Below are 14,764 nucleotides of genomic sequence, written 5' to 3'. Positions count from 1 at the left end.
CTTCTATGGTGTTGTCCAGTTTAGCAGGAAGGCAAACGTTGTGTGCGACATCCCCTAGAATCGAGGCCTCGAAGGGATGGACATTCCGTTGGCATACTGCCAACAAAAAAAAAGGCCTCGAAGGGATGGACAATTTTGTGCACCAGTACCTAAGCGTTGCATGTCGCAGTCTGTGGAAAACACAAATGAATAAGACAAGCCAATTTGGTTGGTAAGTGCTGCTATAGGACAAGAAAATATCTCACCGTCATAGCTCTGGATAGTCTATAGGGATGGGCCAGACCAACAAAAAAATTCCTACCTGATAGTGACTAGGTTATCCAAAGCAACTCCAAACACAAATAGTATAGCAAGGTGAAACTGTCCTTTGGCAAGGTGAAAAACTGCTCGGCTTCAACTGAGCTTCCCAAGTGTATGTTTGTTTGAAAAATGTCTTCCTGTGATTCGTTTTCTCCTTGTTTTTACCATTAGCAGATTCATCAACATGCATATCCTACCATTATAAAGGTGCATGAAGCTTACAAAGGGACCAAGTTCTTGAGGTACTGTAATGAAACATGGCTCCACTGACTCCTAGACTGGTAGTGCCCATAGATGTGAAGAAGCTGCCATGGGAGCAAACGGTCCCTCTCCACAACCGCTGGCATCCAGATATCCCTTCTGTTGCTGATGTAACTGAAGGCGAATTGTTCCGTGTTGAGATGGTCGATTTTACAGGAGGGCGGGTTAGGGATGATAACTTTGCAGATGACCTGAAATTCATGGATTTCTCAATTGTAAGTTTTTTATATTTCTTCGGCTGGAGTTGTCATTTAATTTTCCCTTTGTTCCAGTGCTTCCAGTGTGAGCCAAACTGACTACAGATATTCCACAGGCTCATTATCTTAGTGGGCCACTAAGAGTAGTTGATTCTGAAGGGGTTCCAGCTTCACCAGGTGATCTTCTCGCGGTAGAAATCTGCAACCTTGGACCACTCCCAGGCAATGAGTGGGGTTATACTGCAATACTTGAAAGGGAGAATGGAGGTGGATTCTTAACTGACCACTTCCCTAGCGCAAGAAAAGCCATTTGGTATTTCGAAGGAATTTACGCATACTCCCCTCAGATACCAGGTATAGATTCTTGTTGTTGCTGTGATAATTCGGTTTTGGATCCTTCAGTAATTCGATTTTGGCATATACCAGGTGTTCGTTTTCCAGGATTAACTCATCCTGGTGTAGTGGGAACTGCACCATCAGTTGAGCTTCTTAATATATGGAACGAAAGAGAGAAAAAAATGTCTGAGACAAGGCCAGAGACTATTAAACTGTGTGAAGTTCTACACCAGAGGCCCCTTGCTCAGTTACCGACCCCTGAGAATTGCTTACTTGGGAAGGCATGGTCATTTTTTTTTTCACTTTAGTGCCTAGGGTTATATGGGAAATTGTTTGTGTTACCTACAACAAACTGAGGGATGAATTTTCAGCCGCTCATTACCAGCTTTTAATAACATTGCTTTTCGCTTAGGGAAGGGCATAGAAGCACATCTCTACAATTAATCTTTTTATACTCCCTCTGTCCCTGAATAAATAGATTCCTAGTAAGTTTAGGATAGATTAGTATCACAAGGAAAAGACCATACTACCCTTTATTAATTTGAGTAGTTGCACACTTATCTGTGATTATTCTAGTCGCATGGTAATTATAGCATTTGCTACATCCATCCAACTACAAAAACTCAAGCCTAGATTGAGGAATTTAGGAGCGGTAATAAATATGAGAGAACTTTGAAAAAAATAAATGGGTTGGTGAACCATTCAGACTCATAGAGATTGATTTATTTGTAGACAAATTTTTGTGCTAGGAATCTATTTATTCAGGACAGACAGAGTATTTCCTAGAGCACAGTAAATGGTTCTGTTTTCAATAGACCTAAAGTGTTTGGCTGCAGACTGCGGTGCCATATTTGTAATGAATACAATGCGATGCAGGTTCAAGAAGGGACTGCTGAATGGCACAAAATTGCAAATGAAGCAGCCAGAACTATTGCTGGAAGGGAAAATGGCGGGAATTGTGACATAAAGAATCTAAGCAGAGGTTCCAAAGTTTATCTACCAGTATTTGTTGAAGGAGCAAACCTTAGCACTGGTGATATGCACTTCTCCCAGGGCGATGGCGAAATTTCATTGTGTGGAGCAATTGAAATGAGCGGATTCCTTGATCTCAAGTAATAAATTTTGTTCTTATCTACACTTCAGTACTACATGATATACAATGTTTTATGGATAGATCTGACATCTCACATTCATCTAGCAGACCTCTAAGTATGGACCAAAACAGCCAATTGCATCAAATTAAATTGGATCCACCAGTGTTAGGAAACTTATTGAAATTCCATCATATTTTATAAAGATACTAGTTCAGTAATACTAGCACCAGCCATCTTCATTGCTTCTTGCATAGGACTTCTCATAACACATGCATATAGAATATGAGTAAGTGAACTCATAGGGTTAGAAAAAGGTCTATTATCAGATTTTGCCATATCGTGTTTCATGGAATTGGTTTAATTGATGCTCCTATCCTATCATCATATCATGGCACATTGCATTATTTGCTGGGATCAAACTCACTCCACTTGCAGTGGGAAGGGGTTCGTCCCTGGTATTCTAAAAAACTCACTCCATTTGTGTGTAGTTGTGATCAATTATTTCTGAACCACACTCCCAGCACATATCAACATGCTGGTTTAATCTGCCAATTGGATAAAAAAAATCTGCCTATGTAAAATTTCTTTTCGTTGCCTGCTTCTAAAAATTTCTTGCACCCTGTATAGGTGTGAGATCATAAGAGGTGGGATGAAGGAATACTTAACTCCAGTTGGTCCAACACCACTTCATGTGAGCCCTATCTTTGAGATAGGTCCTGTCGAGCCACGTTTCTCAGAGTGGTTAGTGTTTGAGGGCATCAGTGTAGATGAGTATGGGAAGCAGCATTTTCTTGATGCATCTGTTGCCTACAAACGTGCAGTTCTGAATGCCATCGAGTACCTTTCCAGATTTGGGTATTCTAAGGAGCAGGTAGGAAGCAGGGTATATCTCAACTAACTTATCTTGAAGTATCATGCATGCTGAATAGTATATTAACTTCTGGGATTGGGGATTATATACAGGTGTATCTTTTACTATCATGCTGCCCATGCGAGGGTAGGATATCGGGAATAGTAGACTCTCCTAATGCAGTCACAACTCTCGCCATCCCTACGGCGATATTTGACCAGGTATGCTGCCAAGAGCCCAGCCTAACACAATTTTCTTTGGTCTTTTTTCACTGGTATATATGCACTGGATTTGTTGTTGCTCCCTTTAAGTGTTCATCAATAAATTAGATTGTGACTGATTTCCTTGGTCTGATGTTTGATCTAAGTATCTGATATATGCTGCTGGTACTTTACATGTTATCTGAAGAAACAGAAGTTACTGCCTGTGCTGTGAGTCATGAGTAGGCTGTACGAACCACACAATGTTGATGCTCATATGATTAACGTGAGCCGGGCAAGGTTTAGGGTTTAACAAGAATAGATTTATTTGATTCCAATTTATAGAAAGTAGCTTATGTGAGTAAGCCTGGTTCATTTGGTCAGTGGCATGCACGATGCACCGCCTAACTCTTTCTTATGATCGGTCAATAATAAAAGAGACTCAAAATATTATAGAATACACATTTTCCCTGACAGTTACTGTTAGGAAAATTGTAATAAGAACAACTTGTAAGCTCTAAATATTAATTCCAAAAGTTTTCATGAAGAAGTCACAATAACCAGGGGAGAAGAAACATATTATTTCCAGTACAGGGCTATAGCCTATAGGCAAATTGAAATTGCTCCCTTCGAGATCAAAATATATTGACCTGTCCCTGCTTATTTTTGGGCCTTGGGCAATTTGATGTTTTTCTTTTAAAACAAAAGCGCATAACATTTCACTTTCAAACGTAGGATATAAAGCCAAAACGCATGAACGGGAGACCACTTGGAGGACCAAGGTTGAGAAGACTTCCAGATCTTCTGAGCTGCTCAAACTATGGACACCTTCCTGCTACCCAAGATAAAAGTGGTACAAGTGCGCCCTAGCATGTGAAGAAACTGATGCAGTATCAATCGACATGCAATTGTGCATGTAAACAATTATCTTTTTCTTTCACCTTTCCAACAATCATCTGTGTGCGCAGCCTATAGTCAAGAATGCATTTGTATTTTTATTTTCTTGGTCTAATAAAAATCACGGAAAATAATCAAGAATGCAGATCCTTGATTTATCAGGCTCATCATGTATGAGAGTGAGCTTTTTTGCTTTTGTAGTTCGAGGCAGGACCTTCTCGTTGTAACTGCTATGTGCAGATGATGATTGTTTTTGTGCTGTTGTTATGTGAACTGAGGTGTTCGCGATCAAAATTCGCACGTGCCCTACAGTTTGGGAAAACAGCTTAATCAGTTTCCTAAAACCAGCCAGATCAGTTTAAAGGAGTGTATCGAATCATAAAATAGACTTTACCATTACGTACTCTCATTGAGACGACAAAATGTATTTGTGGAATGTCCATTTAAGAGTTCGGATGAGAGAATTATGGCCATTGGAAAAATCCGGGTTCGTAGAAACAAGCTTAGCTTGTTTTGGAATTCGACATGGTCGATTTAGTTAGAAGCTAGATTAGGATTTGTATAAGTTTTTACTTTCATTGGTGGCAAGACCTCTCCACCTAGTAAAATATGAAGAGCCACGGCTAATTGAGAACACACCAATCAATCTGCCTTTACTTTTTTTTTTCCGTTTAACCGTAAACTCTCTTCCAAGTTCCAACCACATGTTATTGTGCATCTACTGATACAACAATAGGTGGTGCCCTAGTATTTATGGTTCTTGGCTAGTTTGTTTGGAAACTAGCCATTCAACGTTCATCATCAAGTGAGACATGTATCATTTATTGGTTTGCTTCTAAACCTAGTCATCATCCACCATGTAAGCGTGATAGCTACTGCTTTCCAAAAGCAACATGAAAGCAGGATTAAGCCGATTTCTGTAAATTTAGCCATCTTTAAGACAAAAATATCAAAACTAAAAATATATAAAATAACCTCATTCATATATGAGTAGATTAAAATATTTATTCAGGGTATTTAGTTGAATACTCATTGTTTTTGCTAAAAACTTTTATACATAGAACCTATATGTACATGTATACATTAGCAAAAAAATAAAAATGGAACTAAAATAGTAGGGTATTCACGTTAAGCCCAAAAGGAAGAGGCGCATGGAAAGGAAAGCGCCGTGTGCTCCTGATTCTCTCTCTTGATTAGAGGATTTGACAACGTCTTTTTTCTTTTCCAGGTTGATTAATTCGTTAACTACTTCAAAAAGAAATTAAAGAATTAATGGCTCAGATTTACTTGAGGTATTACCTCCTAATAACAAGTAAATGGTGTACCGTAGCATTGCCCTAAAATGACAATTTGAGTGTGCTTGGCACAGAGCCACGCTTCAGTGGTGTCCACCAGACAAAAAAAACTCTATAATATGAAAGAACCAGGCAGTGGCTGGAGCGAAGTAGCAATTGTGACAGATCCACTCTACCTTCCACAAGATACCGTAGCAATTGTGACAGATCCACTCTACCTTCCACAAGATACCGACACACACTGTTAGCTACTCCCTCCATTCCAAATTATAAGACATTCCACAATCTCAAGTTTGACCAAATTTATAAAAAATTTTATAAAGATTTATGATATCAAATAAGTATACTATGAAAATATAATTAATAAGAAATCTAATGATACTTAGTTGACATCATAAATGTTATTATTTTATCATATAAATTTGGCCAACTTGAGATGATTTGACTCTCCAAAATCCTTGGAATGACTTACAATTTAGGATGGAGGGAGTACATACTAGCAAGTTGCAGATTTTTGTCAAAAGAAGCCAGCTCTATATTATCCCATCTTGTATGGTGTTGTCCAGTTTAGCAGGAAGGAAAACTTTGTGTGTGAGTGTGGCATCACCTAGAGTTGCGGGGATGGAAATTCGGGTTACGTTGGCATACTGCCAAAAAAACAATTTTGTGCACTAGTGTACATAAGTGTTGCATGTTGCATGTTGCATGTTGTAGCCTGTGGAAAACACAAAATGGACGAGACCAAGCCAAGTTGGTTGGTACTGCTCTAGCCTCTAGAACAAGAAAATACATCACCGTCTTAGCTCTGGATAGTCTATAGGGATGGGCCAGACCAAAGAATAAATTCCTACCTGATCTTATAGTGATTGATTTGATAGTGACTCGGAACTCCAAACACCTGTTTTTACCATTAGCAGATTCATCAACATTCCTATCCTACCACTACAAAGCTGCACAAAGCTTCCAAAGGGAAGAAGCTCTTGAGGAGATACTGTAGTGAAACATGGCTCCTCTGACTCCTAGACTGGTAGTGCCCATAGATGTGAAGAAGCAACCATGGGAGCAAAAGGTCCCTTTCCATAACCGCTGGCATCCGGAGATCCCTCCTGTTGCTGATGTAACTGAAGGGGAATTGTTCCGTGTTGAGATGGTCGATTGGAGTGGAGGGCGGGTTAAGGATGATAACTCTGCAGATGATATGAAATTCATGGATTTCACAATTGTAAGTCTGTTTTTTCTTCTGCTTGACCTGTCATTTAATTTTCCCTTTGTTCCAGTGCTTCCATTGTGAACCAAACTGACTATAGATATTCCACAGGCTCATTATCTTAGTGGGCCATTAAGAATAGTTGATTCTGAAGGGGTTCCAGCTTCACCAGGTGATCTTCTTGCGGTAGAGATCTGCAACCTTGGCCCACTTCCTGGCGATGAGTGGGGTTATACTGCAATACTTGAAAGGGAGAATGGAGGTGGATTCTTAACTGACCACTTCCCAAGCGCAAGAAAAGCCATTTGGTATTTCGAAGGAATTTACGCATACTCCCCTCAGATACCAGGTATAGATTCTTGTTGTTGCTGTGATAATTCGGTTTTGGATCCTTCAATAATTCGATTTTGGCATGTACCAGGTGTTCGTTTTCCAGGAATAACTCATCCTGGTGTAGTGGGAACTGCACCATCAGTTGAGCTTCTTAATATTTGGAATGAAAGAGAAAAAAGATTGTCTGAGACAAGCCCAGAGACTATTAAACTGTGTGAAGTTCTACACCAGAGGCCCCTTGTTCCTTTACCGACCCCTGAGAATTGCTTACTTGGGAAGGCATGATCATTTGTTTTTCACTTCAATCTTTTTACATTTCCTAGAGCACAAGTAAAAGGTTTTGTATGTAGATATTAAGCTAGCAGATCTAAAGTGTTTGGCTGCAGTGCCATGTTTGTAATGAATACAATGCGATGCAGGTCCAAGAAGGGACTGCTGAATGGCACAGAATTGCAAATGAAGCAGCCAGAACTATTGCTGGAAGGGAAAATGGCGGGAATTGTGACATAAAGAATCTAAGCAGAGGCTCCAAAGTTTATCTACCAGTATTTGTTGAAGGAGCAAACCTTAGCACTGGTGATATGCACTTCTCCCAGGGCGATGGCGAAATTTCGTTGTGTGGAGCAATTGAAATGAGCGGATTCCTTGATCTCAAGTAATAAATCTTGTTCTTATTTACACTTCAGTACTACATGATACACAATGTTTTATGGATGTGTCTGACATCTCACATTCATCTAGCAGACCTTTAAGGATGGACTAAAACAGCCAATTGCATCAAAATTGGATCCACCAGTGTTAGGAAACTTAATATTAAGATTAAGATTCCGTCATATTTTATAAAGACACTAGTTCAGTAATACTAGCACCAGCCATCTTCAGTGCTTCTTGCATAGCACTTCTCAGATAGCACATGTACAATATGAATAAGTGAACTCATAGGATTAGAAAGGTCTATTGTCAGATTTTGGCATATTGTGTTTCATGGAATTGCTTTAATTGATGCTTCTATCCTATCATCGCAAGGAGTTATGCATGCCTTAGTGATTTATAGTTAATATATTATGGCACAGTGCATTATTTATTGGGATCAAACTCAATCCATTTGCAGCGGGCAGGGGTCCGTCCCTGGTATTGTAAAACTCCATTTGTGTGTAGTCCTAATCAGTTATTTCTGAACCACACACCCAGCACATATCTACATGCCGGTTCTTATGAATGTGCCAATTGGATAAATAAAATCTGACTATGTAAAATAACTTTTCGTCGCCTGCTTATAAAAATTTCTTGCACCCTGTATAGGTGTGAGATCATAAGAGGTGGGATGAAGGAATACTTAACCCCAGTTGGTCCAACACCACTTCATGTGAGCCCTATCTTTGAGATTGGTCCTGTCGAGCCACGTTTCTCAGAGTGGTTAGTGTTTGAGGGCATCAGTGTAGATGAGTCTGGAAAGCAGCATTTTCTTGATGCATCTGTTGCCTACAAACGTGCAGTTCTGAATGCCATTGAGTACCTTTCCAAATTTGGGTACTCTAAGGAGCAGGTAGGAAGCAGGGTAACTAACTATTATCTCTAATTATCATGCATGCTGAGTAGTATCTTAACATCAGGGATTGGGGATTTTATACAGGTATATCTTTTACTGTCATGCTGCCCATGCGAGGGTAGGATATCTGGAATAGTAGACTCTCCTAATGCTGTAACAACTCTTGCCATCCCTATACGGCGATATTTGACCAGGTATGCTGCCAAGAGTCCAGCCCAAGGCAATTTTCTTTGGTCTTTTTTACTGTTATATGCACTGTATTTGTTGTTGCTCCTTTTAAGTGTAAAGTGTTCATCGATAGATTAGTTAGACAATTTTGATATAGATTGTGACTGATTCCTTTAGCCTGATACTCTGATGTTAGATCCAAGTGTCTGATATATGCTGCTGGTACTTTACGTGTTATATCTGAAGAAACAAAAGTTAATGCATCTTGTGAGTTCATGAGTAGGCTGTACAAACAAACCACACAATATTGATGCTGATTAACGTGAGCTGGGCAAGGTTCAGGGTTCAACAAGACTAGATTTATATTACCCTCTCCATTTATTGAAAAATGAAAATAGCTTATGTGAGTAAGCATGGTTCATTTGGTCAGTGGCATGCATCACCCACCTAACTATATAAAAGAGATTCAAAATATTATAGAATACACTTTTCCACTGACAGTTACTGTTAGGCAAAATGTAAGAACAACTTGTAAACTGTAAATATTTGTTCCAAAAGTTTTCATGAAGAAGTCACAATAACCAGGGGAGAAGAAACATATTGTTTTCGGTACAGGGCTATAGGCAGATTGACATTGCTTACTTCTTCGAGATTAAAAATACAGGGCTATAGGCAGATTGACCTGTACGTGCTTATTTTTGGGCCTTGGGAAATTTGATCGTTTCCTTTTAAAACTGAAGTGCATAACATTTCATTTTCCAACGTAGGATATAAAGCCAAAACGCCTGAATGGGAGACCACTTGGAGGACCACAATTGAGAAGACTTCCAGATCTTCTAAGCTGCTCAAACAATGGACACCTTCCTGCCACCCAAGGCAAAAGTGGTACAAGTGCGCCCTAGTATACGAAGAAACAAATGCAGTATCAATCGGCATGCAATTGTGCATGTAGACAATTATCTTTTTTCACCTTTCCAACAATCATCTGTGTGTGCAGTCAATAATCAAGAATGCTTTGTCTTTTTATTTTCTTCATCTAATAAAAATTATGGCAAAGTTTTTGCTGTTCCTTCGAAAAAAATAATAAAGAATGCAGATCCTCGATTTATCAGGTTATGAAAATGTATGAGAGTGAGCTTTTTAGCTTTTGTAGTTTGAGTCAGGCCCTTCTCGTTGTAACTGTTATGTGCAGATGATGATTGTTTTTGTGCTGTTGTTATGTGAACTGATCGACTACTGAGGTGTTGGCGATCAAAATTCGCACGTGCCCTATAGTTTGGGAAAACGGCTTAATGGGGAAATCTAAAACCAGCCAGACTAGTTTAAAGAGAGTATATATCAGTGGTCCTGCTAATTTTCAAAAAAAAAGTTTAAAGAGAGTATATATATTGCGTACTCTCATTGAGACGACAAAAATGCATTTGTGGAATGTCTAATTAAGAGTTTCGGATGAATTATGACCATTGGAAAAATCCATGTCCGTAGAAACAAGCTTAGCTAGTTTTGGAATTCGACATGGTCGATTTAGTTAGAAGCTAGATTGGGATTCGTATAAGTTTTAATTTCTATTGGGTCAAAACCTCTCCACCCAGCTAGCTAGTAAATGCGAAGAGACGGCTGATTGAGAATACACAAAATCAATCCACTTTTACTTTTTATCTTGTTTAACCATAAACTCTCTTCCAAGTTCTAACCACATGTTGTGGTTCATCTACTGATACGACTATAGATGATGCCCTAGTTTTGATGGTTCTTGGCTAGTTTGTTTGGAAACTTGTCACCATCGTCAAGTAGGTTAGGCTAGTTTCTACAAATTTTCATTGAGTTGATTCAATTGCGATCCACACGTTCTTGCTCTTTGATGTTTGACCGAATTTTATGACAACACACTTTTTTTGGTGACTTCAATGGAAATGATTGTTACTATAGCTTGCAGCTAAATATTTCTGTCCTAGACCTACTTACTTGATCTATCTTCTTGTTTGCGCCATCATCATCGAATCAGGCCAAAAGGGCTGATTCTATCTATTGTTGATTGCCTAGATTATTGCATGTTAAGGTGCCACGTGCTGTTATTGTCTGGATTATTGATGGTTCTTTACTAATTTGCTTAGAAACTAGCCTGCTCGGTCATCTTGCAAGTGCAATAGGTATCTTTTGTTGGTCTGCTCATAAAACTAGCCTTTTTTTTGCCACATAAGTATGATATAGTTACCGTTTTTCGGGAGCTACCCATAGAAATAAGATAAACCGGTTCTTATATGTATATAGATTTTTTATGAAAATTTAGTCATTTTTGGCACATTTTAATCCAGAATAACACATTGCACAGATCATGAGCCATCCAGGCCCCTTCATCCGATCCAATGGTGGAGGCAGTTGGTGCAGCCTTATCACCATTCTCAGACATGGTGACCTGCTTGAAATAATAGATAGTAACAGATCTAACGGTACTAGCATACTGCTAGCGTCCGGACACCCGTGGCTGCAGTCCATTTTCGTGTCCCATTTCCCGTGTCCACACAGGGCCTGCGCTGCTCGGACATCGCCTGAGCGGGGACCGCTCGTGCCCTCTCCCGCTTTTCACACGAATCCCATGTGCAACACATGATTTACTTTTGAAATATCCAGATGCAAAACTTGCAACATACAAAAAAGTCAGAAACATGCGTCTGAAACACTTGCAAAAACACTTGAAAACCATTGTAAACATAAGCAACATGCAAATAAAACACTTGCAACATACGTCTGAAAAACAGATAAAACATTAGGAACAGATGCTTGCAACATACGTGTACAACCATTGCAACATATGCAACACCCATATCCACTTTTGCAACATCCATATGAAACACTTGCAACATACCTCTAAAACATCTGAAACACCTAAAACATACGCTTGCAACATTCGCTTTTAGCACAACGTCTCCTTGCTGCATGGGAGAATGGAGGCTCGTCGGCGTGTGGAGTTCACCGGAGGCCGCGGATCTAGGTCGGCGAGTGGATCTTGGCGACGAACGGAGAAGATGGTGCCCACATCGAGTTCAAGGAGGTGACGGACGGATCTCGAAAGAAGGGTAGCCGGTGGTCCTCGGCTCCCACCTTGAGTTCAAGGAGCTGGCGGTCTGGCGGTCCGGGGTGTAGGGGAGCAAGCGTGGGTGGCGCGACAGGTGGGTAGGGAGGGCGGTGCGATGCCGGGTCAGAGTAGTGAGGAGGTGGGGGCATGCGGTTGCGTTGGTGGCCAGCGAGCACGAGCTACGCACGGGGTGCGACACGGTGGGGAAGGAAGAGGGCCACAAGGTAGGAAGACCGATTTCTTACACCTGCTACGCAGTGGTCGTTGTCGGGAAGTAGTCATTCTTGTGCGAGGAAGAGACCATAGCCGCTGGGTTGAATCGATAGAGAGTAGTTGCGCCGCCTACCCATGCAAGAGTTTCTGAACTCTTTTGTCCTCCCCTTCCTCTTGATCGCTGAACCTATTGTTCTATGTTCGGGCCAAGACCAAGGGCGCTTGGCTTGGTATGACGGCGCGCGCACGTGGCATCCCAATTCTCCTCCATAACTTGTGTATAAGAGTAAACACTAGCATCCTATTTAAGTTAACTACCTATTTTTGTAGGTTTCCCATGTGGTACTAACCCCCTCTTTCACTCAACACTAATTGTGGGCCTTTAGAATTTCTTGATTAATTGCTTGATTAGAGATGAGCCAAGCCTAATTAAACCAACAAGATTCGCACGTGGTCTAGTGTTTTGGTGCTTGACCAAAATTTGTATCATCAACAGAGTTTTTGGCGACTTAGCTGAGAAAGGATTGTTTTAGCTATATAGCTTAAAATAACCCAATTTACAAAACATGGTTTCAAGTTTTTGTTCTGAATTTAGGCAATTTCATGTTAAAATTAATCCAGAAAAATAATAACAAAGTTGTGATGACAAATATGTGCACGTGTGTGATTTTACTACTACTCATATTAGCAGCAAATATGTTGATGAACATTATACTGATCATGGCGGAAGAGATTGAACTTAACCAATTTGAGAATAGAGATGTACCCTGCGGAGGGACCCATGCTAACGACACAGGTGGCTCCAGACCCATTCATAGTGAGTTGCTCGAAGTCGTGGACCACGCAGTGCCGTCCCTCGAACGTCCACTGGGAAGTAGACGAGGCAGCTGATCTGAGGAAGAAACTAGGAAAGAGATGAAGACGTTTCGATATAGATGGCGAGCAGTTGCGAAGACACTCCCCAAAAACCTGATTGCCCGCACACACCCGAGCAGGTGTCCCGATGCGAATGACGGTTCCGGAGGCCTGCTCTCCCAAAGCTCTGTACGCACAGAGGATGGGACGGGGAGTACTCAAATACAACTCGATTGGAGGATGGATTGGTATGGCGTGTGAGGCAACATGGAGATGGGAGGGAAGATAATGCCAGAGAAATCAGGGAGACGAAGAGTCGAAGTGATTACGAGTAATCACCACCGTAGTGGATGGTAACTGACCCGTAAGTAACTCCTCCACATTAGCGCCTGTACCCTTTCCTCTTCCTTAGCCAGCCTAAATGGCAAAACCAACCCACACCCACGCTCGTGCATGACACGACACGACATGACATGACACGACACGACACGCACGCATCGCTCGCTTGCTCGCACGTGTGGCACGCCTTTGGCCTCTTTCAACTTCTCTATAGGTGCACAAGTGTGTAGCCTATTTAAGTTGAGTCAACAATCAGTCAAAATCTCACACAGGACTAAAACTGTATTGTGCCACAACATTTAATATGGACCAAGAATTAATTGATTTATTAAATAAAATATGAGCCTAAACCCATATAATATTCAACAATCCCTACCAAATTCTAGGGCATGTAAGAAATGCTCTCAGTTTCCTCTGTCATTTGATATACCAGTGTTTTGATGGAGACTATTAAGTTGAACTTCCACCTAGAGCAAATGTTATGCTTACTCACAACTATACAATGGACTATGTCCTTGAATTGATAGTTTTGTGCGAAATAAGTTTCACCTAGGCCCTTTACTGATACTAGGTTGCAAAAAGCATCCTCTCTGGTTGGAGCATATAAGTCATACTCCTGGCCTATTCATGAGTATCTAGAGATCGCCCAAATCTCAGAGACTGTGGCTAGCAATTGAACTCACATAGGTGTGTTTCTCAAAAGATGTTCTGTAGGACAACATCTTTGCTTCAACAAGCCACTTTGAAACACATTAAGGTATAAAACCAACCTGCCTTATAGAAAAGGAAAGAAGTGCATCTGACATGGGTTTATTTAAGGGTCTTTCCTCATAGCCCTACCCCTGGCTTATTTCACCATTCTACTTCATGGGATCTCCGATCACAAAGAATAGGTTACCACCATGATAGACTTCATGTGGGTCTCAAGCCCATTTCACTTGATGCGCTATCTATCAAATTATGTGACAGTCCCTTAGTGAATTAATCTGCTAGATTTTTAGACGTGTGGACATAGTCCAATGCTATCACTCCAGAGTTTCTCAATTTTCTGATAGATTTTAATCTTGGCTTAACATGCCTTGTGGACTTCATGTTGTCCTTAAAACTGTTTACCTTAGTTATCACTGTTTGGTTGTCACAGTTCATAGAAATAGCCGGTTTAGGTTTCTCTACAACCGGTAAATCCATAAGGAGTTCACGAAGTCACTCGGTCTTAGCGCCAACAGAGTCTAATGCTGTGAGTTCTGCTTCCATAGTTGACTTTGTTAAAACAGTCTGCTTGCAAGACTTCCAGGAAACAGCGCCACCTCCAAGTAAGAACACATATCCGCTTGTGGCATAAAGCTCATCAGCATCAGATATCGAATTAGCATCACAAAAACCCTCTAGTACCTTCGGGTACCCAGTATAGTGAATGCCATAGCTCATAGTACCTTTCAGATAGCGTAGTACTCTCTCAAGAGCACACCAATGATTGTCTTCTAGATTTGACACAAACCGGCTTAGTTTGCTCATAGCAAATGAGATATTAGGCCTCGTGGCGCTAGCCAGATACATAAGCAAACCAATGATTTGAGAGTATCTCAATTGATCT

At 40.7% G+C, this 14,764-nt stretch overlaps 1 protein-coding gene and 1 pseudogene across 4 annotated transcripts; both read left to right on the top strand.

Annotated features, from left to right (window-relative positions):
- The first annotated feature begins 147 nt into the window (after positions 1-147).
- On the top strand, positions 148-9,839 carry LOC136450484 (uncharacterized). Of its 4 annotated transcripts, none has more exons than XM_066450935.1 (8): positions 148-375; positions 475-776; positions 875-1,112; positions 1,185-1,375; positions 1,971-2,206; positions 2,816-3,059; positions 3,152-3,259; positions 3,974-4,469. In XM_066450935.1, exons 2-8 carry the CDS (start codon positions 558-560, stop codon positions 4,106-4,108), a joined length of 1,371 nt encoding a protein of 456 aa, XP_066307032.1. In that variant the 5' UTR covers positions 148-375; positions 475-557; the 3' UTR covers positions 4,109-4,469. The 4 variants fall into 4 exon arrangements, with proteins under 4 accessions (XP_066307032.1, XP_066307033.1, XP_066307031.1 ...); XM_066450936.1 differs by having other exon boundaries at positions 148-412; positions 508-776; XM_066450934.1 differs by having other exon boundaries at positions 148-776.
- LOC136451197 (putative formamidase C869.04) lies at positions 6,185-8,998 on the top strand (annotated as a pseudogene).
- Positions 9,840-14,764: the final 4,925 nt, after the last annotated feature.

The sequence above is a fragment of the Miscanthus floridulus genome, chromosome 5 (genome assembly GCF_019320115.1).
Source record: "Miscanthus floridulus cultivar M001 chromosome 5, ASM1932011v1, whole genome shotgun sequence".
Taxonomy (NCBI): Eukaryota; Viridiplantae; Streptophyta; class Magnoliopsida; order Poales; family Poaceae; genus Miscanthus; species Miscanthus floridulus.
This window is presented reverse-complemented; position numbering and strand designations above follow the sequence as displayed.